Below are 18,964 nucleotides of genomic sequence, written 5' to 3' on the forward strand. Positions count from 1 at the left end.
AGTGGGATCACTGGGTCAAATGGGAGTTCCATTTTTAGTTTTTTGAGGAAACTCCATACTGTTCTCCACAGTGGCTGCACCAGTCTGCATTCCCACCAGCAGTGCACAAGGGTCCCCATATGTACTCCATGGTGTAGGTGAACCATCAATTATGGAGCCTGCTCTACTGTTTCTAATTTAAGAAGACCAGCGTGTTCCAGTAAAATCCATTCCTTTTTCATTGAAATCCGACTTCAGTTTCGCCCAGGTTTTTCTCCTGACCACGTTTCTGTTTTGGTTCCAGATGTGATGAGTATGTCACACAGTTGGATGAGATGCAGAGACAGTTAGCAGCCGCAGAGGACGAGAAGAAGACTCTAAATACTTTGTTACGAATGGCTATCCAGCAAAAACTCGCCCTGACCCAGCGGCTGGAGGACTTAGAATTTGACCATGAGCAGTCGAGACGCAGCAAAGGCAAATTTGGAAAGAGCAAGATCGGCAGCCCTAAAGTAAGTGGGGAGGCCTCAGGCATCGTGCCCACCATAGACACTTACCTCCTGCATAGTCAGGGCCCACAGACACCCATCATTCGGGGCAGCAGTGGCACTCAGAGGAAAAGGTATGCATGCAGCAATCTTCATAGTGTGGTGCAGTGGCCAGATGTTAGTTAACTGCAAAAATTGATGTGTTCTTATTGTGGAGGATGGAGGAAGGGAAGGAAGAGAAAAACTGGGAGTGGGTGTATAAATGGGCCTTGCTAATGTTGGTTTTTTTAAAAAATCAAAAACGTTTGATAATTATATTTATTTACTCATTTCTGTCCCTCACACCCCACCTCTTAATTAACCGTAAAATAACTTTTGTGTCTGTCAACATTTTTGCTGTTCCTTATATGCACAAATATACCTCTCCCTTACCTCCAGCCTAAAAATTAGTAGATAAAAGATGGATATTAAGAAGGATGCTGTATTTTACATGGATGGTCATTTTAAAAATCATTGTACCTCTGGTAATGGTGCTTTTAGCAGCTTCTCTTTAATGGGGCAAGGATATGGATATGTTCTCTGAGGGAACTTTTGTTTGTGTTACCAAAACTGATGGCTGACTAAAGGAGATGTCTACATTTAGGTAAAGTGGGATGGAATGTGTATAGTCCTTTTCTTTAAAGCAGGTTTTGGTGCATTTTCATTTGGTATGTGGATATTGCTCCAAGAAATCACCTGTAAGGTTGTCGGTGGCTTTTCTGACCTTTTCCCCAGAGTCCTGGATGTTGAATTACTTACCCTCTATTTTCAGTTAATAGTAAGATTTTTATTTTAGAAGCTTTCAGTAAGAAATCAAATTATATCCATATTTTCTTATTTGTGGTTCAAACCTACTATAATAAATCTCTTTCGCAGTTTCCAATACAGTTTCTAAATGGGGTTGTATCCTGGTGTGGAAACGAAGCAATTAGCAAAAAAAAAAAAAATCTTGATTTACATGTTAAAAAAATTAAATGCCAATATAAGTAATGTTGTCACCGGTGAGGCTTTGAAAGGTAATTAAAGTAAAACTTTTTTGTTTCCTATATGTATTTTCTTGGATCTCCTGCAAGACAATTTTCACCTTCCCTTTGTGATCAGAGCCGTCCCAGGACTTCAGGGGCTTCCTACCTACAGACTTTATTAAGAGTTCCCCCTGACCCCACCTCCACAGAGTCATTTCTTCTGAAGGGCCCCCCTTCCATGAGTGAATTCATCCAAGGGCACCGGCTCAGCAAGGAAAAAAGGTTAACGGTGGCTCCACCAGGTAAACATTTTTTCCTTGAGTGCATGTGACGCAAATGATGAGTTGAGTAGACAGCTCTCCCCTCCCTTCCAGCCACTCCTGCCCACCCATCCGCTGAGCCTCACTTTGATGACGGGGAAATTCCTACCTCTCCACTGAGAACACCTTTACACGCAGCCTCCTGGGTCCTCCTTTCCTCGGCCAGACCACCCGTCCTGAGGAGTCTCCAGGGACTTCCTTTTAGCCGCTGAGGATGGAAAATGAGAGTTGGAGGGAATAGGATAGGTAACCGGAAACTTGCCACAGGCTGGTGCCACGCAGGACACACACCTGCATCCTCTTTGCCATTTGGTAGCTCCTAGCAATTCCATCTTGGTCAAAACTTGTCGTTTCGTTCTGATCATTTTTAACAAAAAGCCGTTGGGGCTAATTTCCTTTTTGTAGTGACTCAGAATGTTTCCTCAATCATTACAGACAAATAAAAGTAAAATCCTCCGAGGTTTTGCTCCTCAGGAACATTCAAGTCTTACTGTCATGTTCTTGCAGTTTGCGAGCCCATATGCTCACCAGTTACTACAGCTTCACCATTTTGCATTTTTCTTTTTCTTTGGCCTGTGAAGGGCCTCGATTGAAAACGTGACTTCCGGCAAATAAAGATAACAGAGGGGGCACACAAGGAAGCCCATGGAACAAAACAAGCCCAAGGGCATCCATTATTTGGCTCTTCAGGGAATGAAAAATTAAAACTAGTTAAGTTAGTTGTCAACAGAAACACAGATATTTCACGTGGGCATCTACATTTCTGGTCTCCCTTGAACGATTCTGAATATCTGGCAGCCCTGGGTCTGCTTCATGCATGTCAGCAACCTGTTAGGACTGTGGACTGGTTGCTGCTTTTAAACAGGGCCAGCTTTGCAGTGGCCACCACCCCTTTCCCCCCTATCACTTGTACCCAGCCTGCTACACTCGTTTCTGTTATCGTCTGGTCCCTGCTGTAGCCTTTGAGTTTCCCACCTTTGCCACAGCTTTTTTTTTTCTTTCTTTCTTCAATTTACTTCTTAATTTAATTAATTTACTCCTACTTAATTTACTTCAATTTTACCTTAATTGCTTTTTGGAAACCTCAGCCTTTGGATCTCTAATACTTTCCTTATCTGATTCATGAAGCAGCCTACTGATTGGGATGAAAAGATGTGTGGAAATTTACAGCACATGTTCAACATTCTAAGAATGTTTGAGGAAACCGATAGTGACAATGAGTTGGAAGAGCCTGAAAGTCAAAATGTACATCTAAAAAAAAAAGGCAACAACTCCTTGGGTGTTTCTACATCCACAGCTCATTTCCTATTGTTTTAGACCCCACTGGGAGGTACCTTGAAGTATCTGTGAATTACCAACGTGGTAAGGATCCATTAGGACACTTAACTTGAATAAAACCCCACAAGTCTTTTCAGTGTTCCACATAGGTTGAGTAGCACTGTCTACTAGGACTTAGAAAAGAAATTATATAATTAATGAGTAAGCCTAGTATTTTAATTTTAAAGGTGTCATCTCAGTATGATTAAGAATTAATAATAAAGATGAACAATAACTATTTTCATTTTGTATATGACTATTTGATCATTGTATTCATGAATATATGTTTTATGTTATTGTCATTACATTGAGGAAACCATTAACATTATATCATAAGCTTTTCCATGCTGCCTAGTCTTATTTTTAAAGGTTGTGTCATACATTTTATGTAGATGTTATCACATTAATCACTACTTCCTCCCTTGTTAACCGCTGAGATAGTTTTCCATTATTTATCATATTGTAGAATACCACTGAGAATATCCTCATGCATCCCACTCCTCATCAATTCAATTTTTTCTTGAGTGAGATCACTGGGTTAATAGTATGAACTTCTGTATGTTTGCTCCATTTTGATATTGCTGTCACAAAGGGTGTATCAATGTACTAAAAGCCCCACAAAACATTTTTCTCATTTTCACACAGTCTGATTCTTTATACACACTTTACACATCTTGCAACTCTAAGGCTAGTAAACATACATGAATGAGAGTACCATTATGTTGTCTTAAACTGTTTAGTTTAGAATAACCAGAAAATGACATTGGACTTAGAAATTATTGCTATATGCAAGATTAAAGATACAAATAATGTGAAATTCAGAATCACCCTTAGGCCAGAGAAGCACTTTCATGACAACAAATAGATTATCATCATGTTTGATAAACTTTATTTTTAATAATTTATTTGAAGTTAATAGTAAAAGTGGGGAGTAAGTAAAGTTGTTAATATATCCCAAGGAATTTTCAATTGTATATCATGAAATCAACCAGATTCGCCCCTAATAAATTCTTAGATCAATCCAGCAGCATTTTCTAAAAGGTTCCAGTTAAATGAATTACTGTAGAAACTGAGTAACTGTCTATACCAAATTGTAGCTTATAAAAATATTTGCATTATTGACTATGTTATTTTTCATACACTGAACTATATTGGGTAATATGTAGTAAACATTATTTATGATGTTTTTACTATATAAAATATTTTAATTAGGCTGAGAAAAGAAAAATATGCCATATATAACCAATCCTAGGTTCTATGCAAGAAATATCTTAAACCCATGGGAAGTAATCAATTTTATGAGTATTTTTTATTTGTAAATTTATGTTATTGATTATTATAAAAGTTAATGGCTAGTAACAATATATAGTCATCATTTTTATTATTTTTTTAAAATATATTTTATTGATTTTTTACAGAGAGGAAGGGAGAGGGACAGAGAGTTAGAAACATCGATGAGAGAGAAACATCGATCAGCTGCCTCCTGCACACCTCCCACTGGGGATATGCCCGCAACCAAGGTACATGCCCTTGACCAGAATCGAACCTGGGACCTTTCAGTCCGCAGGCCAATGCTCTATCCACTGAGCCACCAGGAAGTCACAGATAGTCATCATTTTCAAAGGACGATTCACTGTTAATTTACCAGAATGGTTTTTGGTAAACCTCGTCTTCTAAAATGTATTTTTAATATATCTTTTCAGGTAATTTAAATTAGTCTAATAAGCACATACATGGGTTGTTTTTCTATTGAGGATCATTGAAATAATTAAATCAATAAAACGAAATTAATTTAGTTTGGCTCCTTTGGTTGAAGAATTGATAGAGCTATAAATCATATTTAAAATTTTAAGGCACAGCCTAGCTGGCGTGGCTCAGTAGTTGAGCATTGACCTATGAACCAGGAAGTCACAGTTCAATTCCCAGTCAGGGCACATGCCTGGGTTGAGGTCTTGATCCCCAATATGGGGCATGCAGGAGGCAGCTGGTCAATGATTCTCTCTCATCATTGTTGTTTCTCTCTCTCCCTCTCCCTTCCTTTCTGAAATCAATAAAAATATATTTAAAACTATTTTAAGGCACAGAATGTAAAATGTTATTTACCATATATAAGAGATATTTCTATGAGATGGTCAGCAGCAAGCCCCATCTTCTTCAAGGCACAATTTCTCAATTTCTGGAGAATCAACTCTAGGATGGGGCATGGACCTTAAAAATTAGAAGAATGTTTTGTACTAATTGATTAGTACTTTGTACTAATTGATTTACAACCTTTTAGAGCAGGGGTGGGCAAACTTTTTGACTCGAGGGCCACAATGGGTTCTTAAACTGGACCGGAGGGCCGGAACAAAAGCATGGATGGAGTGTTTGTGTGAACTAATATAAATTCAAAGTAAACATCATTACATAAAAGGGTATGGTCTTTTTTTTTTTAGTTTTATTCATTTCAAACTGGCCGGATCCGGCCCCTGGGCCGTAGTTTGCCCACGGCTGTTTTAGAGGAAAATTTTGGCCCTTGCCTTTACCTTTGGCTCAGTCTCTGCTGCCTCGGCCTCTGAAATTCTGTTTCTGCGCATGGCTTGTTGGCTTTTTTATTCTTGACTTTATCCTTATCCTGATGTACAAACTCCAGGTCCTCCCACACATATCTAACAGCTTTGATGCACTGGAATCAAGAGGGACCTGCCCTGGCCGCCATGGCTCAGTGGTGAGAGGGTTGGCTCCACCAAATGGTCTCAGGTTTGATTCCCAGTTAAGGGCACATATCTAAGTTGCAGGGACCATTCAGGAGACAACCAGTTGATGTGTCTCTCTCACATTGATGTTTCTCTCTCTCTCTCTCTCTCTCCTCCCCCTTCCTCTCTCCCTTCCACTCTCTCTAAAAAGCAATGAAAAAAATACCCTTGGGTGAGCATTAAAAAAAAAAAGGAACCCTATTGTCACCAATGAGTTTGCAATCAGGCAGCGGATAGTATCTATATATATAAAAGCCTAAGCGACCATTACAACCGGTCGACCGAATGACCAGTTGCTGTGACGCTGACTGACCACCAGGGGGAAGATGCTCAATGCAGGAGAGGCCCCCTGGTGGTCAGTGCGCTCCCACAGCCAACCTCCCATGGCTGGCCAACCTCCCACGGTCCCTCCCCCTGGCTGGCGAGCCGCAATTGGCAGCCAGGCCAAGGGACCCCACCCGTGCACGAATTCGTGTACCAGGCCTCTAGTATCTTCATAAAATCATTGGCTATGAAATGCTGTAGCCAACATTTTATCTCAATGCCTTAACCACCTAGGCCTACATAGTAATAATCACACATTTAATCAATAATTAAAAGCGGTCTGCCAGAATATGTACAAGGTATCTCTGTAATTCATAGGCAAGTGATATTACTTCTGTAGTAAAGACCTAACTACATTGTTTGTACAGGATAAACAAGGAATCTCAGACTTGCAAAAGCAAGTTTGGGCTCTCTTGTGAAGGAATAGCCCAAGCAATTCACTCTCACACTGTGTCTCCCACGCAGGAGCTTTTCTTCCTGAATGTTTCCTTCCTAGTATGGTTTCAATTCCCTCTGCCCTTTCCTACTTCTCTCTTTTCCTCCCTCTCATTCTCTGACATCACCACCAGTAAGAACGAATGGTATTGTTTTGAAATCTGAAAAAAAATGTCTATGCTATTTTAGACTTTACTGATTTTAAAGCAGCTAACAGAAGGTCTTACCCTTGGGTACATAATCACACCTTTAGATGTAGAGTCAACAGTAGACACGAACATGTTCATTGGTGAAAGTTGCCTTTACATTTCACTGCATTCAAACAAGTAGACATTTATTTATGTGTTTGTTATATTATAAAACCGATATTCTTAACCATGTGCCAAAGCTATGTTTGTTTCTTCATTAACCCATTTGCTCATTCACTCACTTGTTAAAATTTAACAAAATGTGTGAACACCTGTTATATGTCAGGCCCTTTTCTTGGTTCTTGAGATAATGATATTCAAGTAAAACTCTACCCCTTTTATTCAAGAAACTCATAATCTGGTATGGGAGTTAGATAGGTAAATAAGTAATGATGTTAATGGCTGTTCTTGGGATAATAGAGGAGTTAGGGTGCTTAGGAGAATCCTCCTGGAAGAGCACTGGTCATGAAAGGTGACTAGAACTAGTAGGGGTGCAGGTGTGGGTCAGGAGAAAAGCCTTATAAGAAAGCAGGCCAACTTGTGCAAAGGCCATGAGCGTGGGGCTAGAAACTGGGGCAGGACTTGGAAGTGATGGGAAATGAGACTGGAAAGGTGGGCAGGGGTCTGAAAACAGAGGCCAGTTTATTGAAAGCAGACTTTATTCTGTGGGCATAGTGTTAAGAATAAGACTAGATTTTTAAAAAAATATACCTTTATTGATTTCAGAGAGGAAGGGACGTCTCCTGTATGCCCCACACTGGGGATCGAACCAGCGAACCAGGCATATGCCCTGACCAGGAATGGAACCATGACTTCCTTAAAGAGGTAATATGTAAATTAGGCCGGGATTCCGTAACAGGTCACGACCAGACAGGAGGTTGCACGCGCAGATGAGGCCTGGAGCGGAGATGAGACAGAGACAAGTGGCTTGGGCGGCCCTGGAGCGGACATAGATTAGATGTGGGTAACACCAAAGGTAAAGAAGTATGTACAGAGATTAATGAAATATGCAGATGACAGGTGGTGAAAACTCAGAATCAAAACTGTGAGGAGCGTGAATGTTTACATGAATCTGAAGTTAGAGAAGTCCAACTATGTGTGAAAGCCAGCATGTCCCAGGTACACACAACCTCATCTAACTGCCTCTGCTTCGTCATCTTCCGGTGGTTTGTATGTGGAAGGAGCTCAGTCCATGCTCTTTGAACTTACTTTCTGAACTGACTACCTCAGTCCCGGAGCAGACCCACGCAGGGGAGCTGGGGGACACTGCGATTCAAGCGCGGGTCCCAGCCTCCCACGGCACTGTTTGGCCTGACTCCTGTGGCAGCCAGCCCTGCGCCAGTCAGGCGCGGGTCCCTGCCCGTCACAGGGTGCCTCCTCGCACGGCAGGAGGCGGGGCGATTTCAATCGCGCACTGGGCCTCTAGTCAATGATAAGAGAGAATCATTGATGGATTGCCTCTTGTATGCCCCACACTGGGGATCAAACCAGCAAACCAGGCAAGTGCCCTGACCAGGAATCCAACCGTGACTTCCTGGTTCATAGGTCAACCCTCAACCACTGAGCCACACTGGCCGGGCAAGACCAGATTTTTGTCATGTAATATCACCCTGACAGCAAGGCGGGAATGGATTAGATGTGGGTAACACCAAAGGTAAAGAAGAATGTACAGAGATTAATGAACTATGCAGATGACAGGTGGCGGAAACTCAGAATCAAAACTGTGAGGAGCGTGAATGTTTACATGAATCTGAAGTTAGTTATGTGTGAAAGCCAGCGTATCCCAGGTACACACAACCTCATCTAACTGCCTCTGCTCCGTCATCTTCCAGTGGTTTGTATGTGGAAGGAGCTTAGTCCACGGAGCTCTTTGAACTTACTTTCTGAACTGACTACCTCAGTGGGGTTTTCCCCACTACAGTATTATCCTATAGAGGCTTTTACATCTATGTGTGTTCCAGTTCCCCATATCATTATACTTTGTTTTTCCACAGGATTCAATTCTCGAAGTGGCAGGAGTGAACAATATTCTGTTGAAATCTGTAGTTTTTTAGGTTGGTATTTTCTTGTAATGTAGCTTCCACAGAGCTCTTCCCTGGGCATTTCCTGCTGCTAGAGCATGTTGCCCTGAGTTTAGAATCCACTAAAACAAAAATTAATTTAAAAATATTAATTCACAAAATTACCACCCACGTGTAGAGGAATACATTTTTCTATCTTGCCTCAGTGTAATATGCGATTAAAAATTACATCAGATTTCCAAATTTTAGGAAATTAGGGATGCTGCAAGAGTATTTTTCTTACTTGCTCTGGGTTAGCCATGATCCATTTTACAGTAGAAAGAGACAACACCCTCAAATTTCCTCTCATGTATTTCAGTATTTCTTCAAGCATTAATTTCATTTTTACAGGAAATCTTTTAGTATAGAATGATCTTCCATTGCAATGTGCCATGTTAAGAATGTAAGAATGGAGAATGCGATGGAAACCAAGATGGCGGCATAGGTAAACACCGGAGATCATCTGAGAGATGTGTCTCTTCATTAGATTCTGAGCATCTCTGTAGTGACAGATTCCTAATTGAAAACTGAGAAATACAGGAATTTATCTAACTTCTTTTCAAAGAGCTCTACATTTGCCTTGTTTAGATAAATACTAAGTATCCTCAAATATTGCTGAATGTTTTGATATTCATCCGATAACTAATTTCATACAAAAAAATATATTGAATTTTTAAGATTTTCTTATTTTCTATTGCAAAGGATTAAGCTGTATGTCTTACATACCAGTTTTACCATTGTGTAAGTAAATACACAAAGATTAGTTCTAGCCAGTTTGGCTCAGTGGACAGAGTGTTGGCCTGTGGACTGAAGGGTCCCAGGTTTGATTCCGTCAAGGGCACGTATCCCCGGGCCCTAGTCAGGGGTCCTGCAGGAGGCAACCAATCAATGTGTTTCTCTCACATTAATATTTCTCTCTTTCTTTCCCTCTCTCTTCCACTTTCTCTAAAAATCAATGGAAAAATATCCTCGGGTAAGGATTTTTATTTTTATTTAGAAAAATGGTTGAGGATTAAAAAAAATACACAAAGATTATGAAGACTTTTCTGTTCCCTTGCCTCCTGTAGGCAGAATTAGTTGCTCCTCCTCTGTGCCCCGTGACAGTCACAGTTCTCTTAAATCAGATTCCTCCATGAATCTGTAAGCTCCTTTTGAGCAGGAATCCTGCCTCCTTGGTCTTTTAATCCCTACGATCTTGCCCTGTACCTCACACACAGGAGATCCTCAAGTTTTTGACTAACTGGTAATTGGTCCAAATTTTCTACAGTGTATGGCTTTGTTGTGGTTTATCATTTATACATGTAGTTCTGTTGCAAAGAGTTATAAATAGTGTATTTCAGATTTTTAAAAACATTTCTTACAATTTTGGTCCCCCCCCCCAATTTTTTTCAATTACAGTTGACATTCAATATTATATTAGTTTCAGGTGTACATCATACTGATTAGACATTTATATGACTTATGTAGTGATCCCCCTATAAGTGTAGTACCCACTTGGCACCATACATAGTTATTACAATATTATTGACTATATTCCCTATGCTATACTTCATACAGTTATGGTTTAATATAGGTGATGTAATAAAATCTACATAACAATTGCATTTTGAAATTTTTCAAGTCAGTTATTCATTTTTCTTATTATTTAGTCCAGGCAGCATATATCATTTTGAAGTTTCTTTATTTGGTTGTTTTAATATATGCATGCCCCCAAATCAAGGTAATTATAAGAAAGTATCCATTTTAGAGGCAAAATGTATGAATAATGTTGAGTAAAAGGTTTCATATAAATATATAAACTTTCCTTCCTTTTTTCTCTTATTCCTTTTTACATGTTTTTATAGTTCTTAAGTAATATATTTCAGTAGATGATGGTTCAAAAATTCAAAAGGTACAAAGGGTATACAACGAGGAAGTAGCTCTCATGCCACAACTGTGTCCAGCCAACCTTGTGCATACTTTCAGAAACATTCCCTACATAAAAAAATAGATATAAATAGATACATATATACTCACAAATATGTATTTTACATATGTATTAATAACAATGACACAACCACAAACATTGTTATGCGTGCTTTTTTTTTTTACTTAACATATCTTGGCTTTTTATTCATATCAATACTTATCCTTTTGTTTATCTTTAACCAGAAGTTATGGAAAATAAGAAAGATATACTTAAACCATTTAAGAAAGCTTTAAGTATTTCCATGTGTAGAATAGAGATATTTCTTGCCAAATAATAAAATGACAGCTATAGGAATGTTTCACCTTGTAGATCAGCTATTCAATAGAAAGATAATGTGATAATTATATATGTAATTTTAAATACTCCAGTAGCTACTTGAGAAAAAATGAAAAGAAACAGATGAACCTAATTTTAACAATATCTTTTATTTAACACATTATATCCATAATATTACCATTATAACATGCAATGGGGGGGGGGGAGTGGCAATTATTAAGCTACATTACATTCTGTTCTTCTTAGTCTTTGAAATTCAGTGTGTATTTTGCACTACAGCATACTCAGTTTGAACTAGCATATTTCTAGTGCTCAATACCAGATTTGGCCAGTAGCTGCTATATGGAAGGCCCAGGACATTCTAGGCAATAACTACCTCCTTTTCCAACCTGGCTGGAAAGACACCTTCGGGCTCTCTGAAAAATATTGACAGGCAGATGGAAAACCTGAAAGAGACAGGGACCTCTAGAGTTGGTTCCTAAATCATAGCTCCTGCTTCACCAAAAAAGAGCAACTCTGCCCCCAAATGACAAACTAGTCCAAATATAAATTTAAAAGTTGCACAGCCTGGCTAGTGTGGCTCAGTTGGTTGGAGCATTGTCAAGTGCACAGAAAGGTGGAGGGTTCAATTCCTGATCAGGGCATATAACCAGGTTACAGGTTCAATTCCTGGTCAGGGTGTGTACAGGAGGCAACTGATATATGCTTCTCTCTCCTCTCTCTCTCTCTCTCTCTCTCGCTCTCTCTCTCCCTTTCTCTCCCTCCCTCCCTCCCCTCTCCCTCTCTCCAAAACATAATAATAAAGAAGCTCCATTTATTTTAAAAAATGGCGCATGTTATCCCACCACCTTCTAACTATGTATGCTCCCCACTCTCAAGCCAGAGAACAGCCTTTTCCTACCAAACTGCAATCAGTTACTTACAGAGCCTAACCCTTAGTTTCTTTGATATCTTTTGTGCCAGGGAATCAGGTACTACAACTGTCTGCCATCGGCATGGCCTTGCCTTATATCCCAAAGGCCCCCAACCCCATGCAAATAAGAGTTTTAGTGCTGTACTCTGTCTGGCGGACAGCGGGGACCTCCTCCTCATTGTATTCCAGGGGGAAATGGCTGTCCACACCCTCTATGCCAGTGATGGCGAACCTATGACACGCGTGTCAGAGGTGACACGCGAACTCATTTTTTTGGTTGATTTTTCTTTGTTAAATGGCATTTAAATATATAAAATAAATATCAAAAATATAAGTCTTTGTTTTACTATGGTTGCAAATATCAAAAAATTTCTATATGTGACACGGCACCAGAGTTAAGTTAGGGTTTTTCAAAATGCTGACACGCCGAGCTCAAAAGGTTCGCCATCACTGCTCTATGCTATGCTTACACTATTTGATCCAATCCACTGGCACTAGTCTATGTATCCTACTGTTTGCCTCATGCAACTACATAACAACCTCTATTCTAAGAATCCCTCTGATTATATGTAAGCTTTTCCTGGATTGCTATATTCAAACTGCAGCTTTGAAAGGGACTTTTTCTACATACAAAGAATACTAAGAAAAACATAAGAAAAAGCCACAATAGGCACCCAGTGAAGCCAATCTCTAGGTTAATGGCTGTAAGGATCCCCTTTACATTTATAAGGATGTGTGGACAGCTTGAGTGAAGAAATACTGAAGGACCTTCTCCCAGCTCTGAGACACTGATTCCATGAATACAAATTTTCTCTCCATGATTGGGACTGGAGCTCATGTTTCTAAATAGAACTATACTAAAATATCTTAGCGTCATATAGAATACCTTCCAGCAAGGAAAATCCCTGTAATCTAACATATTTTCGAACAGTTTAAAATATGTCTGTGTCATGAACTGACTGTACCAGGCAGGAAAGAGCAGTGTTCTGCGTGAACGCTGACTTCTTGCGGTGTGCTAACACTTTGGTGTCCTTCTCAAAACGGACGGGCTTCCGTTTCCAAACCTAGACCTAGTTTGTTACACTGGATACGGGGGCCGCTGATTTAATTCAGAAACGCTTCTCTGGTGCCCTTCAACACGGCTGCCAACCAGACTCTTCTGCGCATCAATAAACAGCTTGGGAACCCACCCTCCTCCTCGCTGCGCTGCACCTGGTTCTGCAGCTCCCCTGGCTCCGAGGGCACTGGGCCAGGCCTGGCAGAGGAGCTGACTTCTGGCTGTGAGCACCTTGCGAATGACAGGCAGGACTCCTGCTCCTGGAAAGCTTGCACTTGCTATGCTGCTAACAGTTCCTTTGTTTTAAAGTGACAATGCAGTTCCCTAGCGCTTACACCTACTGAAAGTGACCTGGTCATCAAACGTGTACAGCTAACCAACCAGATAAGAGTCACAGTGCGCTGTGTGCACTGCAGTGCAGCATCCCACCACCCTCTCCTTTTCCTGCTGCACAGCTTTCTGTCCCTTCCTCCGCGCACCCCTCTCTTGAGTCTGTGAACGGTGTATTTGTTACGCCTGAAAGGCGTGCAAGGAGAAGCACAAGTCAAAATGGTTGACTTTACGCCTTTCCATTGTTCATCTAATTATTAATTTTGTTGTCCTTTAAGCCAAAAAGAAAGTCATTGATACACTCTCAGTATCACAAATTTAAAGTTTTGGTGAGCCATACACGTGAAAGCCACGCTTGTTTTGGCCGTACTCACCCTGGACTCCCAGGACTCTCTTTTTCTGCTGTGGTGCTTAGGTTACTAATGTCCTGCAGTGTATCCGGCCCACAACTCAGATCCGCTTCCGAGGGACGGCTTCTTGAACCCGCCTCTCCTGTCATTGCATGAGTCAATGAATGTTCTTGAAAGGTAGACTAGATTAGACTATAATTATATTTTTAGAATATAATTATAATAATTACTTTAAAAGGCAAGGGTTTTTTTGCTCATAGTTGCAACTTGCAGTCATCAGTTTCTTTTATTGGCAGCAAAGATGTGCAATCAGTCAGATTTTTTAAATAAAAACTTTATTAAAAAACGGACTTCGATGACTTCAAGTATTTTCACTAAAGATTTATATGAATACATGTGCATTTATTTTGCAGGATAATGATTTAGAACCGGACTGTCATTTAAACTTAACCTACTTTGAGTGGATATGAGATAGGTACATTTTTTTAGTTGAAGGAGATACATTTAGCTCATGTGAAGAACTATTTTTGCTGCTCTGATGCTGTTCATCGAATCGATTTTTTGTTCTAAACTGAGCCTCGCCTCTCAATTCTTTATTGCACTTAAGATTATGTCTTGCTAAAAAGTTGAAAACCAGTCTATAATCAGTTTGGATCATAAGAAGTGAAATTGAAAATTTAGAGTAGAAAGGGGCACCATTTGCTCTGGCCAAAGGTGCCCAGGTCCCTGGCACAGACTTCCTAAGGCGGATGTTGCTTAGTTCATCTTAAATACGTATTTCTGGCTTTCCAGGCAGACTTGGCTCCACCTCTGTTGATAGGATCCTTAGAGAAAACAAGTATAGTATAGTCGCTTAGTCTGAGTAGGTATTTATAGAATAAGCCATTGTGTGATGACAGTAGAATCAGTTAAACATACATTTTTTTCTCTTTTTATGCACGACTTGACATCAAGCAAAAAGAGGTAAGTTGGCTGTCAAACTGGAGGTGAATCTTATTTTCTTTAATAAATATATTCCTGATAGCATTGCTTCAGTTAAATTTCTACAAATCAAATGCTTTTACATTAGAAAGCTTGTCATTGTAAATCCTTATTCTTTTCTTTGAAAAATGAATCAGCACCTTCTGTGAACTTGGATTTAAAAAAAATTTAATATTTAAACATATTGCTTTTCCTTTAACTGGGCTATACTTATGGTTTAATTTGCTTATGAGGACATAGTACATTTTGAAACACTTGGTTTAGTTTTGGGGTTTTTGAATTGTTTCTCCCAAAAAAATGTGGGTTATGTGTTATAATGATTTTCTTCTTGTCTTAAAAAAACAAAAGAAAAGAAAAGAAGAAACAACTGACAGTTACTAATGTCCTGCAGTGTATCCGGCCCACAACTCAGATCCGCTTCCGAGGGACGGCTTCTTGAACCCGCCTCTCCTGTCATTGCATGAGTCAATGAATGTTCTTGAAAGGTAGACTAGATTAGACTATAATTATATTTTTAGAATATAATTATAATAATTACTTTAAAAGGCAAGGGTTTTTTTGCTCATAGTTGCAACTTGCAGTCATCAGTTTCTTTTATTGGCAGCAAAGATGTGCAATCAGTCAGATTTTTTAAATAAAAACTTTATTAAAAAACGGACTTCGATGACTTCAAGTATTTTCACTAAAGATTTATATGAATACATGTGCATTTATTTTGCAGGATAATGATTTAGAACCGGACTGTCATTTAAACTTAACCTACTTTGAGTGGATATGAGATAGGTACATTTTTTTAGTTGAAGGAGATACATTTAGCTCATGTGAAGAACTATTTTTGCTGCTCTGATGCTGTTCATCGAATCGATTTTTTGTTCTAAACTGAGCCTCGCCTCTCAATTCTTTATTGCACTTAAGATTATGTCTTGCTAAAAAGTTGAAAACCAGTCTATAATCAGTTTGGATCATAAGAAGTGAAATTGAAAATTTAGAGTAGAAAGGGGCACCATTTGCTCTGGCCAAAGGTGCCCAGGTCCCTGGCACAGACTTCCTAAGGCGGATGTTGCTTAGTTCATCTTAAATACGTATTTCTGGCTTTCCAGGCAGACTTGGCTCCACCTCTGTTGATAGGATCCTTAGAGAAAACAAGTATAGTATAGTCGCTTAGTCTGAGTAGGTATTTATAGAATAAGCCATTGTGTGATGACAGTAGAATCAGTTAAACATACATTTTTTTCTCTTTTTATGCACGACTTGACATCAAGCAAAAAGAGGTAAGTTGGCTGTCAAACTGGAGGTGAATCTTATTTTCTTTAATAAATATATTCCTGATAGCATTGCTTCAGTTAAATTTCTACAAATCAAATGCTTTTACATTAGAAAGCTTGTCATTGTAAATCCTTATTCTTTTCTTTGAAAAATGAATCAGCACCTTCTGTGAACTTGGATTTAAAAAAAATTTAATATTTTAAACATATTGCTTTTCCTTTAACTGGGCTATACTTATGGTTTAATTTGCTTATGAGGACATAGTACATTTTGAAACACTTGGTTTAGTTTTGGGGTTTTTGAATTGTTTCTCCCAAAAAAATGTGGGTTATGTGTTATAATGATTTTCTTCTTGTCTTAAAAAAACAAAAGAAAAGAAAAGAAGAAACAACTGACATTGGTGGAAGCCTATAATTTTAAGATCCATCATTTTATAGAAGGGATGCCCTGAAACTCTCAGAGTATTTTCCAGCACTGATTTTTTTTAAATGACAAAAAAAAAAAAATGTTAAACAGGAAAATCAAACACATTTCCCTGAGTGGTGTCTCATATATTTTTCTTGTTTGGTGTATATTTTTACAATTGATCTTTTGAGGGAGGTTTTGGTTGTAGTTTGTTTAACTTTATCTTTCTTTTCTTTTTGATGATGAATTAATCTTGACATTTCAAAGGTATAAGCGGCTCTTTATCTGATACATGCTGTTATTGACTTTGCTTGCTGGAGAATGGACTACCAAACCACCTTGAGTTAACTCTGTGCCAGTTAACTCTGTGCCATTGCTCTTGGAAAGGTCATTTCTGAAGAAAAGATAATTTTCTAATAGATGTTTAATTGGTGTAAGAATCTGGCAGCAAAATGTACTTTTACCTCTTGGTGCCACTGTATTTCATTACCCTCCCCCTCACCTCCCATGTCTTTCCTACCATAGGCTGTTGCTTACACACATGCTCATGGTTTAATTGTAAGTTGTTCAGGAGCAAAACATTAATCTGCTACCGGGCATTTTTATATTTCTTTTTTGCAAGGTTTGAAATAAAAATGGATTATGAGTATTGCTTTGTCTTACCAGCTAGTCAGATGATATTCTTCAGGACAGAAAATGGAAAGCTAGATGAAAGTTTTTGTCTAATCCAAGCATGTCAAACTCAAAGGCTAACACAGGCCAAATAAACAAGGTTTAAGTTTATGTGGGCCGCAAAAAATCAAAAGCTTCAATTTTCATAGAAATGTACATTTATTTTGATAGAGACATGCTGAATACAAAGGGCTGAAATAAATGAGTAATTGTTAACATAAAATAATAGAATATTTTAATAAAAATTAATATTTTTCTTGAACATTAACTTACCAGACACTGAATAACTGCACAAATTAATAAATGTAATGCAAATAAACCTATTTTTCTTGCTCTCTGAAAGCAAAATATTTCCTGTTGCGCACACTAAACAAGTCAGTCCAAGACTAATGATGTGGCCATCAGCTGCTAAAATACTTGCTGCTAGTATTAGTTGAGAGAAATGGTGCGCCTGCGCCTAAGGCGTGTAAGGGAAATGAATGCAACATAATTATAGTAATCAGTCATGAGCAAACGTTGTAGTTCATTATTAATAATTATGTATAACAGGATATTGTAAAGATTAAGTTATGAAATTTTTATTCAAACATTTCTTACATATCGTTATATTGACTGGGCCAACAGGATATTGTAAAAATTAAGTTATGAAATTTTTATTAAAACGTTTCTTGCATGCTGTTATATTGGCTGGGTTGCAAAAATATTTGTTGTGGGCTGCATGTGGCGGGCCGCGAGTTTGACATTCTTGGTCTAATTTATAATCACTATAAAGTCTAAAAATGCTCCCTCTTCTTAGCAAGTCATGCTTCGATTCTACATTGTTGAAGGCAGTTTTAATGTGTGTCCCAAAAGTGTGATAAACTATACACAGTTATCATTATGTAAAGGCAGAGCCAAATGTTTTTAAGGATTTGTTAGTAATTTTTTTTTTGCATTGTCTATACTGACATGTTTTTGTGTTTCAACAATTCTGTCTTTTCCAGAAATATTTAATGAATAATATTTATTCCAGAAATATTTAATGAATAATGATTATTTCTGACTATCAAGGATATAAATGTGGGATTTGCCATGTTAAACACTGATGTAAAGTTAAACCTGAAGTGTCTGGTGACATAAATTAGCAGATTGCACCCCTGAGTAGTTTGAAATAATGCTATTATCTGTGGGTACTTTCTGATAAATGAATGTATTAATAGGATATGTGATATGTCTGGCAAAAAGGGATGAGATAGCTAACTCTATGTGTTTGATTATAAAATGCTAAAAGTTGTTCACAGATCTCCATTTTTTTAATCAATGCATCATTAAATTCATCATTTCATTTTTAAAAATATTTCGAATTTTTCTAACTACTGTTTATATTTATATAAATGTTTCTATCTCATGCTCTCCTTATTATTGTTCTTTATATAATGTTTCTACCTTAAATTTTTCTTATTTTTTTCCTAAATTTTTTACTTTCTATGTTTGTTTTTTCAATTTACAAGTATAGGCATCCATAGGACTATGTAACTGTTGAAGTTGTTACTCCTATGAGAAAGTATTTTGATGCTTCTTTCCATTAATTTTTCTGTTAATTCAGTAACATGCTATTAATCATTTTGTAGATTTAGTGAGGAATAATTTAGTATTGGGCACATTTTAAATGTGGCAATTAAACATTTATTTTTAAAATGTATACATCAAAGTCTTCATTAATTACCTGATATAACTAAATTAGCTTTAAAATCTTTATCAGGTAATATTTCCTCTTTTTTATTCCTTTTACTAGAAATATGTGGTTCTGATGACAGGAATATCTAAATTGTAAGCTCTCCCATTTTCAAGTGGATCCATCAGACAATGGCATTAATAAAATACTAATAAAGAAACAAGTCCAAAGATCTGTTAGG

The 18,964-nt window shown here is 38.2% G+C and overlaps 1 protein-coding gene across 7 annotated transcripts in view; it reads left to right on the forward strand.

Moving 5' to 3' along the window:
* BICD1 (bicaudal D homolog 1 (Drosophila)) overlaps positions 1 to 18,964 on the forward strand; it is a 206,666-nt gene that overhangs the window by 167,204 nt on the left and 20,498 nt on the right. For 3 of the 7 annotated variants that reach the window (XM_005865668.2, XM_005865670.2, XM_005865671.2), the window contains exon 7: positions 284 to 491. In XM_005865668.2, the coding sequence (XP_005865730.1) occupies positions 284 to 491 (208 nt within the window). Of the gene's footprint in view, positions 1 to 283; positions 602 to 1,579; positions 1,774 to 14,699; positions 14,709 to 18,964 lie in introns of those variants that run through there. The other 4 variants (XM_014539216.1, XM_005865669.2, XM_005865666.2 and 1 more) reach the window with 3 other exon arrangements.

This window comes from Myotis brandtii, unplaced genomic scaffold (genome assembly GCF_000412655.1).
Source record: "Myotis brandtii unplaced genomic scaffold, ASM41265v1 scaffold209, whole genome shotgun sequence".
Taxonomy (NCBI): Eukaryota; Metazoa; Chordata; class Mammalia; order Chiroptera; family Vespertilionidae; genus Myotis; species Myotis brandtii.